The 17,224-nt window shown below is 40.8% G+C and overlaps 1 protein-coding gene across 1 annotated transcript in view; it reads left to right on the top strand.

Annotated features, from left to right (window-relative positions):
- Positions 1-741: 741 nt before the first annotated feature.
- Positions 742-17,224, top strand: part of nrxn2b (neurexin 2b) — a 570,846-nt gene continuing 554,363 nt past the window's right edge. Inside the window, 1 exon segment of the mRNA XM_054600957.1 lies at positions 742-1,453. Coding sequence (XP_054456932.1) covers positions 742-1,453 — 712 coding nt within the window.

Genomic DNA, 17,224 nt, shown 5'->3' with positions numbered 1-17,224 from the left:
AATGCACATGTTTGTATGTAATTTACATTTTTTTTTTTGTGTGTGTGTTTCTTCCAGATCCCGACCTGCCACCATAATAATGGGACCCATTCCGGCATAGAGCTTTGTCGTCCTCAAGTTACAAGTAAGGAATGGGTTTACGCTGAGACCATGAAAGCATCGTATGCTCCAGCAGACACCAGCAGACTCTGATACTGTCTACTCTTCGGCTCCCTCACACGTTCGCTCATTTTCTTCTCCCTGCAGATTGATCACAATCTGATAACTCTTCCCCCAAGCTTTTGGCGGCAGCTCAAATATCCTGGAAATTGTACTGAGATCTGGATTCTAAAGACGGAGATTCTATTTTTGGTCCAGGATAGACCAAGGGGCTTTTGAAGAAACAGCAGTGTTGAAATAATCACATTCCCCTCTCTCTTTTACTCTCCAGCTATTCCTCATTCTTTTCCTCCAATTCCCAGAGGCACCAACTGATGGAGAGACAAAGGAGAGAGTCAGGATAAGGACAAAAATTAGAGCATCAAGAGAGAACAAGGAAAAACTGCTGATCCGTCGCTAAAATAGAAGTAGGGTCTCTGTCAGGGTTACTTTTCCTGGTGAACTTGATATCCCAGAAAAGTGATATATAACACTTGTTGTTTACATTTCAAATCTGTTCCAAAGCAACAGTGAAAGTCGGCCTTACCTCTGGGGTTCAATAGACCTAGAAGGCATCAAGTAGAGAAGGGGAAACTTGGGAGCATGACAAGGGGGTTAAGATTCCTGTGTTGGCCCCTGTGGCCTCTGGCCCTCTTCAGCCTGCTCACTACAGTGAAGATGCTGGAATTTGGTGGGGCGCCCGGCCAGTGGGCACGCTACGGACGCTGGGAAGCCGGATCAGTGGGCGAGCTGAGCTTCAGTCTCAAGACCAACATCAGCAAAGCTTTGGTACTCTACCTGGATGATGGCGGCAACTGTGACTTCTTGGAGCTTCTGATCGCCGGTGGGCGCCTCCAGCTGCGCTTTGCCATCCACTGTGCCGAGCCAGCCACGTTGCACATGGAGACACGGGTGAATGATGACCGATGGCACATGGTCTTGCTCACCCGCAACTTCCGGGAGACCCTCCTGATGGTGGATGGTGAGACAAAAGTGGCTGAGGTCAAATCCAAAAGGAAGGAGATGGCAGTGGTCAGTGACCTGTTTGTGGGCGGGATCCCACCTGATGTGCGCCTCTCAGCTCTGACATCTAGCACAGTGAAGTACGAGCCACCTTTCCTGGGCTTGATCTCCAATCTGAAGGTGGGGGAGATGCCTCCCGCTTTGTTAAATAGCCAAGGCATTCAGAGCGACCTGGAGTACCTGTGCACCAAACAGAACCCGTGCTTCAATGGAGGGCTTTGCTCTATTCAGTATGGAGAAGTTCACTGTGACTGCACCCACACCCGCTTCAAGGGGAAGTACTGCAAGGAAGGTAAGGAACCATTATACTGTACCTGCTCTACCTTGGTTTCATTGCATTGTTCCTTTGCATTTCATTGTTCTTGGCATTGTTAATATAGAATACATCGGCTCAAAATAGAATTATCCGATATATCTGTTTGCTTTTGTACTCAATCACTCGTATGTCATGAGGGGTTTGAGATTGGGCCCTCATCTTTGGGGTTTTGTGGGCACTTTGTTGCAGTCTCTAAGGGGTCAGGGGTATGAGACGTTTCTCATTGTAAATTGAGTCGTACAGTTCTGATTTGTATAAATTATACACAAATAGTCTCTTCTTGACCTTTTCTAGGTCTCTTGGAGTGAAGTAACATGTGTCTTGTTTCTTTGGTGTGAGGCAGTAAGATCTTTGTCCTTTAGAAGGGTTTAATAGTTGGTGTACATCTAGCGAGGGCTAAGAGGACAAGGCGCTCTCTGAAAAGGCAGGCATATTGCTATTTTCAGTATTTTATTGTCAAAATTGTCATTGCTTGAAAGAAAAAAAAAACACATTCTTAGGGATTATGTGACTCATAGAAGAGATTCAGACATGGCCCAGGTGCTACTTTGAATGAAGCTGGTATTTTTTCTAAAACAATCCTTAACATCAAAGGTGCTAAATATCTGAACAGAATATTTCAAATGCAAAATCATTCAGCACATTGTAGGTCTGCTTTTTTAACTGGCTTTCGTTTTGGCTCTTTTCTTTCTTTCTTCCCAAACCTATTGTCTGGGTTGTACACCCTGCTCTTCCATTCATTTGCTCCTGGGATGTGCTCCTGTGCTGTCAGCTCATGTCTAACTCTGTACTGTTTTACACTTCTGGCTCCCTCCTTCACTGACACATCCCATTTCCATATCTACGATTCCTCCCTCTGCTGTCTGTTCATCCATCTCTGTTTCCCTTCGTCCTGCAGCGTTTCCTTCACCCACCTCATGCCTTCTGTCCTCGAGGCTATCTGGGCTTTCCATCTCTCCTCGCCTCCCTCCCCCGCTCTCTCTCTCTCTCTCCAGAGTTCACTCCCTTACTCCACTTATCTCTCTTTCACCTTTACCCGCTGTCAGCACTTTCTACTCCCGCCTCTCCTCCCCCTGCACTTATCTCCCTCCTCTCTTTCAAACTGCCATCATCTCCACACCTTGTTTCTAAATTCTCTCATTCTCTATGCAGCCATCTGAAATTGCTTGCTCTATCTTGATCATTTGTATTGGGGGTTGGGTTGATCCAACATTATCTCTAGTTTTCGACGTTGTACAGTATGTACCAGTAATATCGTTTCGCCTAATCCATAATAAGCATAGGACTCTCTAGCTCCTACTTTGTCCTGTGTGATGAAATTACTTGTAATTACTGGATCTTCAAAAGGTAGATAACTACTTTGCCAGCAGTTATGTGCTAATTGTTTGAAGTACTGCATTTTTGTGGCACTCAGAGATAAGCTTTGACAATGCTGAAAAAAGATATCAACCCGAAACAGAATATTTTGTAGTATTGCTTTTGATAGATGAAGTAATAAATAAGTAATAATACAAAAATCAGCATGCTGCCATGCTTCTGATCAAAGCCTTTAAGTGGTTTTGATGTAGAACGTCTAGCAAAAGCTGTATTGTTTTGTCTTCTCCTCTCTGAAGCAGCCAAACAAAAACAGAAGCCTTAATTTCTTGTGAATAAAGGTCTGTCTGTCTTTTTCTCTTTCTTGCTGTCTATCTCTCATTTTTCTCATTTCCTTTAATTCTTCAAGCTTTCGCTCCCTCTCTCTCTGTGACCTGTGTGTCAGATTGCTGCGTGGAAGCCGATGCTGCTGCCTGTCTATTGGCTAAATTGAGAGCAGAATTCCAATGCAGTGCTACAGTGACTGCAGGAAACATTTGTCCTTTTGTAATGGAGAGTGAGAGAGGGAGTAAGATAGAGGGAGAAAATTGAGATGGAGGTTAGGAGCAGACAACGGAACAAGAGGGAATCAAGGAAAGAGCGTTGGTCGATCAACAGTGAGAAATGGAGAGGGGGCGCATAAAGATATTAATATGTTCAGTGTTTTCAGAGATGTTCTTTGGATTGAGTGGCGTTAATTGGGTCATTATGGCTGACTGCCATTGCAGCGTTGTATTTATTTCTTCTATCTAGCACGTCGGTGGGAATGTAATGGTCTCTCTGTCTCTTGAAGTTGATTTTAAGACTCTTAAGATAGCTGAACTAACAAATCAATGTCTCGCTGTGTTAGCTCTGTGGTGAAGGGGCCATGTCATAGGAAAGCTTACTTTTTAAAGGCCTGCTGCCTTCAGAGAGCAGCAGTGCTCAATTTCATGGGAACATTTTTAATGATGAGATGTAAAGGGCTGTCCCGAATGTAATTAATGGCACATTCTATGCTTCTATTGAGGTTTTTGAATGAAACTTCCAATGTATGTCATTTTTAACGTCATCACCCAAAATTTTAAAATATAAATCAGACAGATTTTTTGTTCTTGTGGTGAAATAAATGTAATTTGTGGTCTACATTGCCCCTTTAATTGCGCGTGTGTGTGTGTGTGTGTGTGTGTGTGTGTGTGTGTGTGTGTGTGTGTGTGTGTGTGTGTGTGTGTGTGTGTGTGTGTGTGTGTGTGTGTGTGTGTGTGTGTGTGTTTCAGACCGCATTGAAACTGTTTCAATGCTGCTTTGTCACTTGTTGGATCTGCCCAAACCTGTGGTATTTCCCAGTAATCTGAGCTTACCCGTGGGTTGTGGGTTGACTTCACATAACTACTACGCAGCCACCATGGTCATTTTATTCTACAAACAGTAACATAATAATTACACTGGTGTACCACTATATTGATCTGCGAATCTTCAGAAATACACATATGCAACTTGAATAAAAAACATCTGCAAAGCCTTTGTTGATTTAGAATTTGAATTTTAACATTATGTTTGAAGCTTCAACATACTCGTTATTTTTCATGGCTGTAGCAATATTAGTTCTGTTGAATTTAGGTATTAAGTATCAGTAAAATGATACTTTGATTCAATGTATTTCTGAAATTGATTCATCAATTCAAGCATGGACATGCATCATGTATGCCTGCAACTCAGAGCAGCAGCTCATTAGCAGAGAAACTGTTTGTGTGAAAAGATGCCAAAACAGCTTGTTCACATGTGGGTGTTAAAGAAGCACTGGGATGAGACTCATCAAAACGGTAGCTAATGGGCTTTTACAGGGAAAAAAAGGAATAAACAAATAAAACAGATGCGTTTCCTGTACAACATGTAATTATACAAAATTGTAGCACAACTGAAAGGCACCTGTCTTTAAAAGAAATACAACGAAAGGGCTTTGAAGAGACAAAAAGAGGTTGAATGTTAATATGTAGTCATTTGAGAATATGCTGTGTAAACTCCTGTTCTAGATTATAGATGTTAAAATACATTTCGAGATTAAAGCTACATTTTGTTTGCATTGAGAATAATTTCAATGACAAAATAAAAACATATATATTTTAACAAGTGTTATATAATTCCAATCCGAACAGCATTAAAGGCTGATTGCCAGAGGCTTATTGGCAACTGGCAGACTGTGATCCCCAATAATGTTGAAGTGCTTTTAGATGCTGTAGTCATTCCTCAAACTCAAAATTATAAACAAAAAACCCTCTAAATCCACTGTGAGAGTGAAGGAACTTCATTTCATGAGATGTAAGATAATGACTGATGTTTGCTATTCTGTACAACAGTACATTAAACAGGGGGAATTAAGTCTAGTTATTAATGACAACAAAGAAATACACAAACATACGTTAAGTAAAACATCAACATTATATAAGTAAGTTGGACAAGACAGTGAGAGGGAGTGTGAAGTGATCATAGAAATAGTTGATTCTCTCCACCATTTTACTGATGGCTGCTGTATGCTCACGCATACAAGGCTTTGGAAGCAGCATGCTTTGATGTACACAGCGCTTACAAAGAGACAATAGATTTTGACACAAAGAAGTTACTTTCAAGTGTGACTTGAGCAGAGAGGGTAAGGAAAAGAGCCACACTTTAACCATGTGATCTTAACCAGGTGTTACACACGTGTCCTTACAAGATGCATGTTAAAGAACCACACTTGCACTCTTGGACAAATGATTGTTATTGAAAATATGTCCCATAATGGTCTAATTTACTACAAAAACATTGTTTTCCAGACTTTTGACATTATATTGTGGATATGGTGAATGTCAGCTCAAAGTGGTATCAGTCAAATCTGAATATTGGATTTGACAGCTGAGGTTTGTATTTTAAGGAGGGTGTGCCATCTCATCCCCCTCCAGCACAGTTATTTATCCCACGGCTTCCATGTATAGTCTGTATCTCCTGTCATTTGAATACAATTGATCTCACTCAGCTGTGAGCGCCCTTCATCCATATCTGGTACTGACAGGTTTCAGCATTTTATCTTTCGGCTGATTTATGTTAATGTTGCTCAGGTTGGGAGGTTGTTCAGAATGTATGGGCGGCTGTGGCGTAGTGGAGAGCAAGGTAGTTCTCCATTCAGAGGATCGGTGGTTCGATACCCGGCTTCGGCAGTCGATGTGTCCTTGGGCAAGACACTTAACCCCAAGTTGCTCCCGAAGGCTTGCCATCGGTGTGGACTGGATGTTGCATGAATGTTAGTTAGAGTCTGATGGTGGCACCTTGCATGGTAGCCTGTCATCAGTGTGTGAATGGGTGAATGATATGTAATATACTACTGACTGTAAGTCGCTTTGGATAAAAGCGTCTGCTAAATGACTGTAATGTAATGTAATGTAATGTATAAAGGTTGAAGTTGAACACCACACAGTAAGCCTGATGATTTTATTTAGAACGCTATCACAGACAAAATTTCAGATTTGAACTCACAAATATTAGATTGGCTCACAGAGAAGCAAACATGCATTCCACCTTGAACTGCCTGGATTTACGCAATGCATGTGTGTGTATAGCTGCACCTTCCCTGCTATAATCATAGATTCTGTTCCTATTGGCTTGCATTTTAAAGTAGTTATGGGCTGTCCTTTTTCCATTAGGGGTTGTAATTAAAGCCATTATGGGCCTCTGTGGGCCATTGTTTTTTATAATTGATGCTGACCCTGGCTTTGTTCTCTGTTGAACCCCAAACGGCAATGTGGTGCAATGCAGTTATGAGCTCTCAAGTCAGGGTAATTGGAGGTTAAATGAATTTGTGAAAATGACTGCTGTGATATTAATATATTAATTTACTCAACAAACTATGAATAGTCTTTCCGGTTGCCATCAGGGATGATTTGCACCTGACTTTAAGGATATATGTCATGCTGTTTTTATTTTTTTAATGGCCCTTTAATTACCATATACAGCTGACTTGACAGACTCAATCTCTTTAAAATGGAAAATATTCACGCCAGTCACTTCATTAGAAGAAATTAATACAACAAATCCATAAGGCTAAAGAAACTTGGAAATATGTTTGACTAGTGGCACACCTTTTTCTTGGGAGAACTGGACTACAGAATAAAACTGTGCCTGAAATCAGTAGGGGTGCAACACATGGTGATCATGGTTCGGATCTTATCACGGTTTTAAGTCACGGATCGGATCAGAACCAAAGAAAAAATTGAGCAAATAAAACTTTAAGAGATGCAGCTATCCCTTTTTTTTGCTGCAGATACAAATAGCCAATCATCGATGATTCCATGTTTGTTGTTTTGTCGTTGCCGCTGCTATACAAGGATTGTTTTTCACCACCGTCCCAAAAATGATTTAAATCGCTCCGATGTCGGCGTAAAGCATAACATTTTTTTTATGTTATCCTTTTTACTTTGTTTTTGTCATATATTATGGTTATTTGCATAAATCCCCAAATTCTAATTATTAGAAAATAAAGGTTTTTATTTTTTTAATAAAAAAAATAACAAATCTTGGAATAGTAGTTTTAATGATTATTATTATTTTTTTTTATACTGTGCTAAACACTTCTGCTTCAAACTATTTTATTCATTCATTTTTATTTCATATTCATTTAATTCAAATTATTGTGAGCAGTGTCACAAAAAATGTTATGATACCGGTCCACATTTGCTGCCTGTTCTCTGGCAGTGGAATAAACACTACATCACTATTTATGTGGAAAAAAGGGTTGACGTAGCAGCTCTTTTCCTCTTGGCAGCACCATATAGAGAAGTGTTCAGAAACAGCTGGTTAGCTCATTATTGCTCACTGCTCTCCAATTCACTTTTCATCATCACTTTTTATCGTATATGTTGTATTAAAGCAGAAACCTGGGTCCCTGAGGAGCTCTGCAGTTAACAGGCTGGACCCTGCATGTTGGGAGGCCCCCGCCAGCCCCCACCCTCGCAGGCTGCCATGGACTGATGCCATTTTCCCTCACAGAGAAGAGTAATCTGGGATGTAATTAATGAACGATACGGGCTCGATACCCCTGCTAACATTGCAACACTTCAACTAGGCATTTCAAATGCTGCAGCTCTACATCACTTTTAGCTAAAGCTTGAACATTGTTTTTTTATATTAAATTACAATTGTGAGACAAGAAAGACCTCAACACCCATAAATTCGAACATTTTGTGCTGCATTCTCCCTTGATATGTCCTTATAGCATAATGAATATCACATGAATATTTTTTTACCTTTATCTCACGCAGTTACATTTCACAAAAAGGGGCCATTATCTGAAATATGTTTGTTTCAAAAGTGCAGCACGTAGCCAATTTAAACTAGGAAAACTTCTTAATTGTGAATCATTTCTGTAAATAAGCCAATCATTGGCACAATATCTAGCCTTTATTTTAGTCACATAGATTGTCTTGCACATTCATAATTTCCTTTGACGCTCTCTGTAAAAAATAGGTTTTCCCCTTCACATAAGATGTGTTATATTGGTAGTTATTTTCCTATCAGCCTCTGCCTCATTCCATTCTCTGGCATTGTTTGCAATCCTGAGAGCTTTAGCTGCTTTTGCGCTGAAAGAATAGCGCTTCTTTCTGTTTCTTTGGAGAGTAAAGCATTCCAGCAGATTTTCCAGCAAATCTCCCCTGATTGACAAAATGCAGAATGCAGGAAGGGTCTAAATGGTACTAATGTTGATGCCTCATGGAGTTTAGTAGGATATGCTATACAAAGTACTTTAAATGTCCCCAGATGTGATTTGAATGTGGCGGGACCTTGGCTTTTAGTAGTAGTAGTTGGGGTAGGACTGTGATAGAACGGGGCTGGGGCAAGGAGCAGAGGACACCAAAAAGAGTCATTCATCATGGTGATAATTGTGCTATCTCCCCACTGGCAACCGCAGAGGGAGGAGGTGAAAAGAGTCGGGGCTGGGTGTACGGTTGCGGAGGGGGATGGCGCCTCACTGCCTGATAATTGTACTCTCAATTATCTTGTCCTGTATGCATAAATACGTATAGTGCTAATGAGGGGGCTGTACCCTGTTAGGCCGCCTGAAGAGGTTCCATAGATAACCTTATCAGCAATACGTCTGGTTGTGACGACAGAAGCTGACTGAATCCAAGCCGTGTCTTTTTTTGCCTTCAGCAGCCAACTACAGTGATGAAGCCTAATGAAGCCCTCCATGCTTCAAGTCTCCATTGGATCCGATCTCTGCGATTTTTTTGGTGTTTATCAAAGTGGCTGTGCTACAGCTCTGCTGCTGCTGTGTGCTGTTGGGACTTGGTGTTTGTAAAGTAGCTGTCGTTATCTTTCTATCATTATGGCTCTCTTTCCCTTCCTCCCTCTAGTTTCCCAAGCAATTCCCTCACTTTTCTGTTTGTGTTGGTTGGTAACAGGCACAGATCAGAGAGCCTACGGATATATTTTACTTAAAGTGGCCCTATTATGCTTTTCCACTTTCCCCCTCTTCATTAGTGTGTTATATATATTTTTGTGCATGTAAAGGGTCCGTAGAGTGTAAAACCTGAAGTCCACGCCTAAAAGGAGTTACCCTCCCCCTCAGAAGCTCCTGAGCTCCTGAAATGGCTCCATTGAATTCTCTCCTTCACTTCTGTAACTTTATGAGGTCATAATGTTACGGAGGTGACGTAAAACTCCTTCCGGCTAGTTTGGCCCTCAAACAACAAAAGAGAAAGACGGAGCTGAAGCTCGGGAGGAAGAATTTTTTAAAATGTGAAACGTTGACCAATCACAACAGAGCGGGCTAGCTGACCAATCAGAGCAGACTTTGCTTTCTGGAGGGAGGAGCAAGCGCTACAACGGAGCGTTTCAGAGAGAGAGGGTGAGAAGAGGTTCTGCAGGACAGCCAGGATGAGAAAAACAAGGTGGATTATGAGCATTAACGCATGTAGACATGTTGTGACTGTAACTGGAGATAAAAATATGCACCTGAAAATAGCCTAGGGCCTGTTTGAATGTATAGTTAGAAGTTTCAGTGGTACAAATTTTCCGCTAAACTCACAGCGGTGAGAACAATTAAAAACACATGATTATCTGAGACTAATCCAAAGGGGGTTAGTCAGTGCACAGTAAATATATAAGGGTAAATAGGAGTAACACACCAGTCGGACAATAAACATAGGCCTTATCATGATAAACAGTGATAAAACAAAAAAATTGCTTAAGTAGAGGAAATTACTGATAACACATCCACTACTGGGTAATAAAGTTGTATATCACAATGTATACACTAAATTAAAATGTTCCCTTTAAAAAGCAATAAGGTAATTAATCTTCCTTCTCAACAACGGAACATAGGGTTGAAATGCATTTTTGCATGAACTACTTCTATTACTAAACTACATTTAAGAGAGCGGATCCCAGCGCAGATAGAAGAAACTGAAACACATTTAGTTTTCTAGTAGAAGGACAAATTCAGCCAGCCTCTTAAATGGTGTCTTACTTTCCACTTTGTCTGTCTCTCTTTTTGAATGTTTTAAATTAATATCTAGATTTTCGCTAATCACATTATTCTCTTTATCTGATCTTCTTCTAACTGATCAAATTTTTTGCTCACCCTCTACCCACCACCCTTTTTTCCTCTACTCTCGATTGTGTAGTCATGGCTTTTTACTGGTTTTAACATTCCCAAGTTCAAAGGACACATGCTCCTGGGCCTCCATCCTCCTGTTGAAAGATTTCCAGCTTCCTTAAACGGACAGCAAACGCAGAAATCCACTATTTGGGCGTGGTAGCCTTATATTCCTCATTCCTCAAGCTTTGATCAAAGGAGGTAGAGCTACATGCCTATCTCATTCTCTCCTGCCATGCTATCTTCTTAGGTATTGCCTTCACGGTTTTTCATACTTCCGTGCTTTTGCTTTTTGAGAAGGTTGAAAAACCATATATTAATGTACACCTGAATAGCAGATTCTGAGGCAGTCTATCTTCCATAACCTTTACTATTTTGCTTCCAAAAAATAGATAAATCTGGTAACAACTGCTCCAGATGAGAGACTTCCTTAAGACTCTAATCCTCTAATTCCTCCCTTCTTTTGCACCGTATGAATACTTTTATGCAGATTGATTCTCCTTGCGGAAGCAAAAAGCACGCTTTAATGGATTAAAGTCTGAGGTTAAGTTGCCTGACTCAAAGGAGCCTGTGAGTGTTAAGCACACTCAAAACAGATTTGTTTTGACCTGTATGATGCAAAGGGATGGTCTGGTGCAATCAAGCGAATGGCTTCCAGGGAGGGTGTCAATCTGATGTTTTCCGCCCACTACCTTCCTCACCCTTTTCTCAGGTGAGTCTTTACTGGCTTGAAGGTCCCTGCCAGCGTGATTGGCCGTCACATGCAATTAAAGCTTGCTCTCTACCCCTGCTGTCACTCTACAAGTTAAGAAGTGAGCCAAAGGTCCGACTCACATGTCACATGCTATCCATCACCTTTGTGGCTTATCTATAGGAGAAACAATTGCGCCCCCCCCCCCCCCAAAAAGAGTAGCAGTAGCTGTGAAGTTAACCCTTTAAAACGCTTTGGAACATTTGCTCGTCCTCATTGCTATAAAATCAGTGCTTAGTTCCACACACACTGTGTCACTGCAGTTTCACCATGTTACACAACCATGATGTACAGCATTTACAGACAGTTATTGATCATTTTCACACTTGTATGTGACTAATGGATTTTTTTTTAATAATAGATGAGAAAATCGATCTCATTGCAATGCAAGCATTACAACGCATAGCTGGAGTACATTAGACAGCTTTTCTAATGCAACTACTCAAAGCAAATCAACAAGGGATTCTCTGATGGCTTATTTTACTGTGTTGGCTATGCAGTATCAATATACTGCTTTACATTTCTGGTGAACGCTTTATGTATGTATGTATTATGCTTGAATTTTATTCATTTTTTTATTCCCTCAAGGTCTCCTCACTTTGTGTTCTTTTTTAGTTAACAGACAGGCGGCTCTCCAGTGGCTCCAGTCACCAGTCACACAGTCAGACGTGTTCTATATTCATTTCTGCTCCTGCCACTTGTGAGCTGAATGAGACGTTGCATTTGTGGAGAAATGTTTGCTCCTGCAACTTTATTCATTATTATTCATTTGGGGATTTTGGATTATACCCATATTGTTTACATTTCTAAATACAATGTTCGAATCTAAAGTAAAGCAATTATAACAGTATTTTGTTAAGACTTGTCTTGTTGAAAATTTAAGCCATGGATGCTATGCTAACAATATTTAGCAATGTCTTTTTTAAGCTCAAACTCAGCTAATAATGAAAGACATATCAAAGTAGAGCATAACTTATCTCTAGTCCGATTTAATTATATAGCCTATCACATGTATATCACACTGTTCACATTATGTTACTTAAAAGGGCATGGGAATTCAATTAGGGGCATACATATTCATAATAGGGGGGCTTGGGAATACATTTTTTTTTTTTAAATAATATCTTTATTACATAAAAAAATCTCTAATGTTCTAGTTATTACTCACTTTTTATTAAAACACTTTGTAGTCGTGAAGTGTATTGCTTCTATTAGCATTAGCATATGTTCAGTCTGGTCATATTCTGCCAATCCACAAACGCACCCCTTCCATGCCCTTAGAGCCTACTTTGTATTTCTACTTTAATTGGTGTAAAACAGATTATCATTTTAACTGTACCTTCAGAAGAGTGCTTCATTGTGTTACTTGTTTGTGTCCTTGCAGTCTAGAAACATTAGGACTTTTTGAGGACTACTGCACTGTCAACCTCAATAAAGTTAGCCTAAGTTTGGTTTATTGCTTCTAAAATGTCGAAGGATTTAGAATGAAACCAAAAAAGAGTTTAGAGAGAAAGATAGCGAAGAGTTTAGATACACCAATACTGATATCAGATATCAGGCCGATACAGTGTAAAACAGATGCTTTACATTTGAATGACATGATGAAATTATAATAGCTGTTTAAATGTTGACCAATTTGTTGCTGCGTTAAAAATGTTTACCCTTGAATTGTAATTCCTGTTAAATTTGGAGTTATTTTAATAACAATTTATATATGTGTTTATTTGTTGCTTTTAGTTTTACAAGGGAAACGATGTCTAAGTCGAGCCTTAAGTTCCCTTACACAAAAGAATGATTCCAGTCTGTTTCGCACAGCGAGGCATACAGCTAAACATTGGTATCGGATCAGAACTCTGTGTCGGCCGATACCGAAAGCCCAGGTCACAGTATCGGCACTGAAGAAGTCAGATGAGTGCATCCCTCTCTTTGACCAACCCCCTTCCTCCAGTAGCTGTGAACTGTTAATCTCAGTCCACCAGTTTAGCTCTGTAACCCCAAGCTGCCGGTGAAAATGATAACTGACTGTACTGTGACTGATAAGCCATCCTTGCTACTCCGTGCATCAGGAGAACCCCTGTGGCCTTCTCCTGGACAACTTGTTTTTGCATCGAGTTATAAAAACATACATGGGGAGGCAGGGAGGAAGTGCTGTGGGGAACAAACAGCAGGGTGAAAAGGTGTGAAAGCATGGAAGAGTATTTGGACCATAGTGATGCTCAGTAGCTGTCGACAATGACAGCGATGAAAACCCTCCTAATTCCTCAGTCCCTCCCCTCTTTTGGGATTCCACTTAAATCAAAACTGGCCAACTGAGCTTCAAAGAGGGCTGTTATCCCCCTCCCTTTGCCAGACAAAAATACCCGCTACTGTAATGTGAAGTTATTGATATGGAGTAGAGAAGGTTCTGATACCTCCCATTGTGCCCCTTAGCCCCGACTTGATAGTGTGACTTGAGCAGCGATCAATACAGGCGCAAGAAACCCTGCACTGCACTCAAGTATGTACAGGAGAGGCCTTGATCACAGCATGTTGGACTCAAATGGCCTTTGGACATTACTTAAAGGAGCTACGGTGGCATCACTGCTGATGTCTACACAAACAGGCTGGCATTTATTATAACTTTTATGGATCTCCTGTGAACCGGGCTTGCTCCATGACATTTATTTAACCTTCCAAACAGACAGGACCACCTATGGAGTTAATACAGCTCCGGCGACACCAAATTACTAGGAAATGAGGTCTGATTGCTGATGTGCCTGCTGCTGAAATGCCGTCACTCAAGTTGCAAGCTGTTTGCGCTTGTGGCTCATCAGAGCTCTCCCGCATCGCTGGAATGAGACTTGACAACACAGAGGGTAAAACTTCTGCTTTATTTATTCATTTATTTATTTCTACACCGCTTCCAATTTGCTTTAGCATTTTATTAATGAAATTACTAGGCTATCAAATAACTCGTAATCTGACACATTATGTCCAGTTCTGTGAGATCTTGGCGAAGATGACGAGAGATTTTGGGGCAAATTGCAACACGATTCCTTTCCTGTTCTCACTGACTAAGCTACTGTTAAACACTGCATGGTCTTTGCACAAGGGCAATACCCTGGTGAATAAGGAAAACTTCCCTCGTCGTCAAGTGCCACGTGGTACAGAAAAAAGGTTCAAAACACAAGAGATGGCCAAACATGTCATGGATCACTGAGATCTGCAAACGCTGACAGCAATGCATAAATGGCCAAAGGTGGAAGGTCATTGATTTCACAGGACAGAATAGGGGTGTGAATCTGTAGGCCCCTCCCGATGAGATTATCAAACAATTATCAATTCATCTAAAACACTGCATATTTGTAATGATTCATAATTAAAAAACAGATGAATTTACTTCCATTATCTTTCCTCATTCAATATAAATAACAAATAGAAGAGATGTGTCAACTGGAGGGTTACATTTCCCAGCACTGCAAGGAGAACAAACAAGAACAAATTAAATTGGGCCTGTAGCAGAATCCTGGTAGTAAAAACACATAATTCAGAATGTTCTGAGTAATTTCACATAAAGCTTCCCTTATTCACAAATAAAAAATATAGACTTCTCTTCAACCAAAGCCCCCTGTTATAGGCAAAGAGCATTCAGCTATATTATAACTATACATACAGTGATAAAGTGCGCAGAGAGGAATGTTGTATCTCGGTTCCAAAGTGTGCTAGATAGTGCAAAAACTCTGATTCTCAATGACGCAGTAGGGCAGCATATCCTCGGCAAAAAAAAGGTTTCAATCTACTTCTTGATTCGTCCTTTCCGAGATGGCCGGAAGAAGAAGCAAAATGCTTCCATACGTTTCATTTGTAGCCAGGCTGTGCCGGTCGGATTTAATCCATATGGGGCCGCTAAAGCTCAGCCACTCGCATGAAAACTCCGCTAATGTTTAGCCTAGATTAGATTAATTATGTTTAAAATTTCCAATCATTCATTTATCTGCATCGAATCATAATCTTGCAGAATCGCGATGGATCTAAGAATCGATTTTACCCACCACCCCCAGAAGAGAACGGGACATAAAGGGGCGGTTCAGATGGAGTTAAGTTAATGAGTCTGAAAGAATGACATCAAAGAACATGCAAAGAGTGCAGATTGTAAAGAGAGCGATTTTGGCTAATTGGAGGACAGACAGAAGCTGCATGACATAACAATGTGGCAGTGGTGACAAAATGGTCCAGCACTTTAAGAACAGGCTTGTGTGTTTGATGGATTGCCCAGGGGGATATTTGTCAGAGAAAATGGAACAGCTTGAGGGGCACACTGTGAGTGCAGTGGGGCAGATCATAGTGACGCCAGTCTGTAGATGCCTTGTCTGCGGGAATGCGTAGAATTGTAATCAGGGGACGTATGTGCGAGTCTCAGATTGTGCGAATGGTGAGGCTTTCAGCGTGGCTTCTCTGTGTCTCACAGGCAGGTTGACAGATGGAATGGAAACATCCACAAAAAAGGAACAACAAAACAAGTATAATAGGCTTGTCTCTCAATGTGTGTGAAGACATTTCACCTTTTCTCCTCTGTACATCCAGTTCTCCTTCTGCCATAACTGATGCTTTACCACGCAGGCATAGAACCTAATGACTGTTTGAGTTTCAACAGCCTCAATATAATAATGCTAATGCAATGCAAGGAAACAGACTTTATTCTCACATTCTGAGATGATTATTGTAATTATTCCCTTTTTGTTCTCCATGCTTTTGCAGCAGCCGTCACAACGTAGCGCTGCATTTATTCACAGCCATCCTCCTCAGCAAAAAGGGCTTAATCACACATTACCATATACACACAAACACATTGACACACATCCTCTGGCGTGACTGCTCACAAGTTGAGCAGCGAAGATAAATATTGACTCAGTCTTCTCATTAAAGGGCTTTATGACTATCAGAGCCTGAAAAGGACATATAGTACACTAATTGTAAATAGTAGAATGCCAGGGGTAGTGTGTGCTGGTGATAATGTTGACCCTTTATCATCGCCTCTCTCCTCCGTGTAGGCCTGTTGCCAAGGGATCATTTAGACCGAAGGGCGGAATCAGATTAGGGGTCATCCTGGATGTGAGGAATTACATGACTTCACTGTAAATGCAGAAAAGATAGTTTGTGTGAAAATAGGGTTAATCTTGTTATGCCAAGAGTTCATGCCAAGTTTGTACAATGAACACAGCTTCCAGTCCCATTTTCCTCTGCCAGCTCTTGTCTCTGCATTCCACTAAGCCATGCATTTTTTTTTTTTTTAATCATCTTTACAGCAGAGTTACAATAAACATAATGCCTTCCCCAAATGCTTGTTGTTTAGCTATGGATTAATTTAGGTCCACCATAGCAACAAAGTCATACAAAGTCATCAGAATCAACTGTGAATTTGGAGAAATATTGTAAAAATGAGACGGCACGGTTAAAGGCCTCATGAATACGGAGGCAAGAGCAAGAGAGAGCAAAGAGGGAAGGGATGAAAGAAATCACAATCCCAAAGAGAATTGTTCTGTTGTTCACATGTCTGATCAAGCTTAAAAATGCTATTACTCTATTGTCACTGGAGCAGTTCTCCCCAGCTTAACTCTTGAAGATGCACTGACCTTTTCAACACTTTACTACATCAGGTCTATTACACGCTGACAGTTCACCTCTCCCTTTTCCTTGCGAGACGATAATACCACCTCCCCCTTTTTTTTTATTGTGATGAAAAGGCAGAGCTGGCTTTAGTGTGACTTCATTTCCTCTGCTCCTGGAGCTTCTATAGGCAGGTGTCCTGACAGTCACTTTACCTGAAAGCAATCATCAGGAACGACCGTTTTCTTTAGCGTGTGATTGAATACCAATAAATCTGACCCTCTTTATTTCCCCTTGAACACAGAATAGTGGAGGGATGCCAGCTTGTGAAGACAAGAGAGTGGATTATCTTCCCTGTCTGACTTTTAGCTACATGATCCTGCATCACCACGCAAAGCTTACTTCAAATATCTAGTGGAAGGGATTGATTGGCGCTGACACTGGTATCCAT

This window comes from Anoplopoma fimbria, chromosome 7, assembly GCF_027596085.1.
Source record: "Anoplopoma fimbria isolate UVic2021 breed Golden Eagle Sablefish chromosome 7, Afim_UVic_2022, whole genome shotgun sequence".
In the NCBI taxonomy this organism is placed as follows: domain Eukaryota; kingdom Metazoa; phylum Chordata; class Actinopteri; order Perciformes; family Anoplopomatidae; genus Anoplopoma; species Anoplopoma fimbria.
The sequence above is the reverse complement of the archived record's forward strand: the minus strand, read 5'-3'. Positions and strand labels throughout refer to the sequence as shown.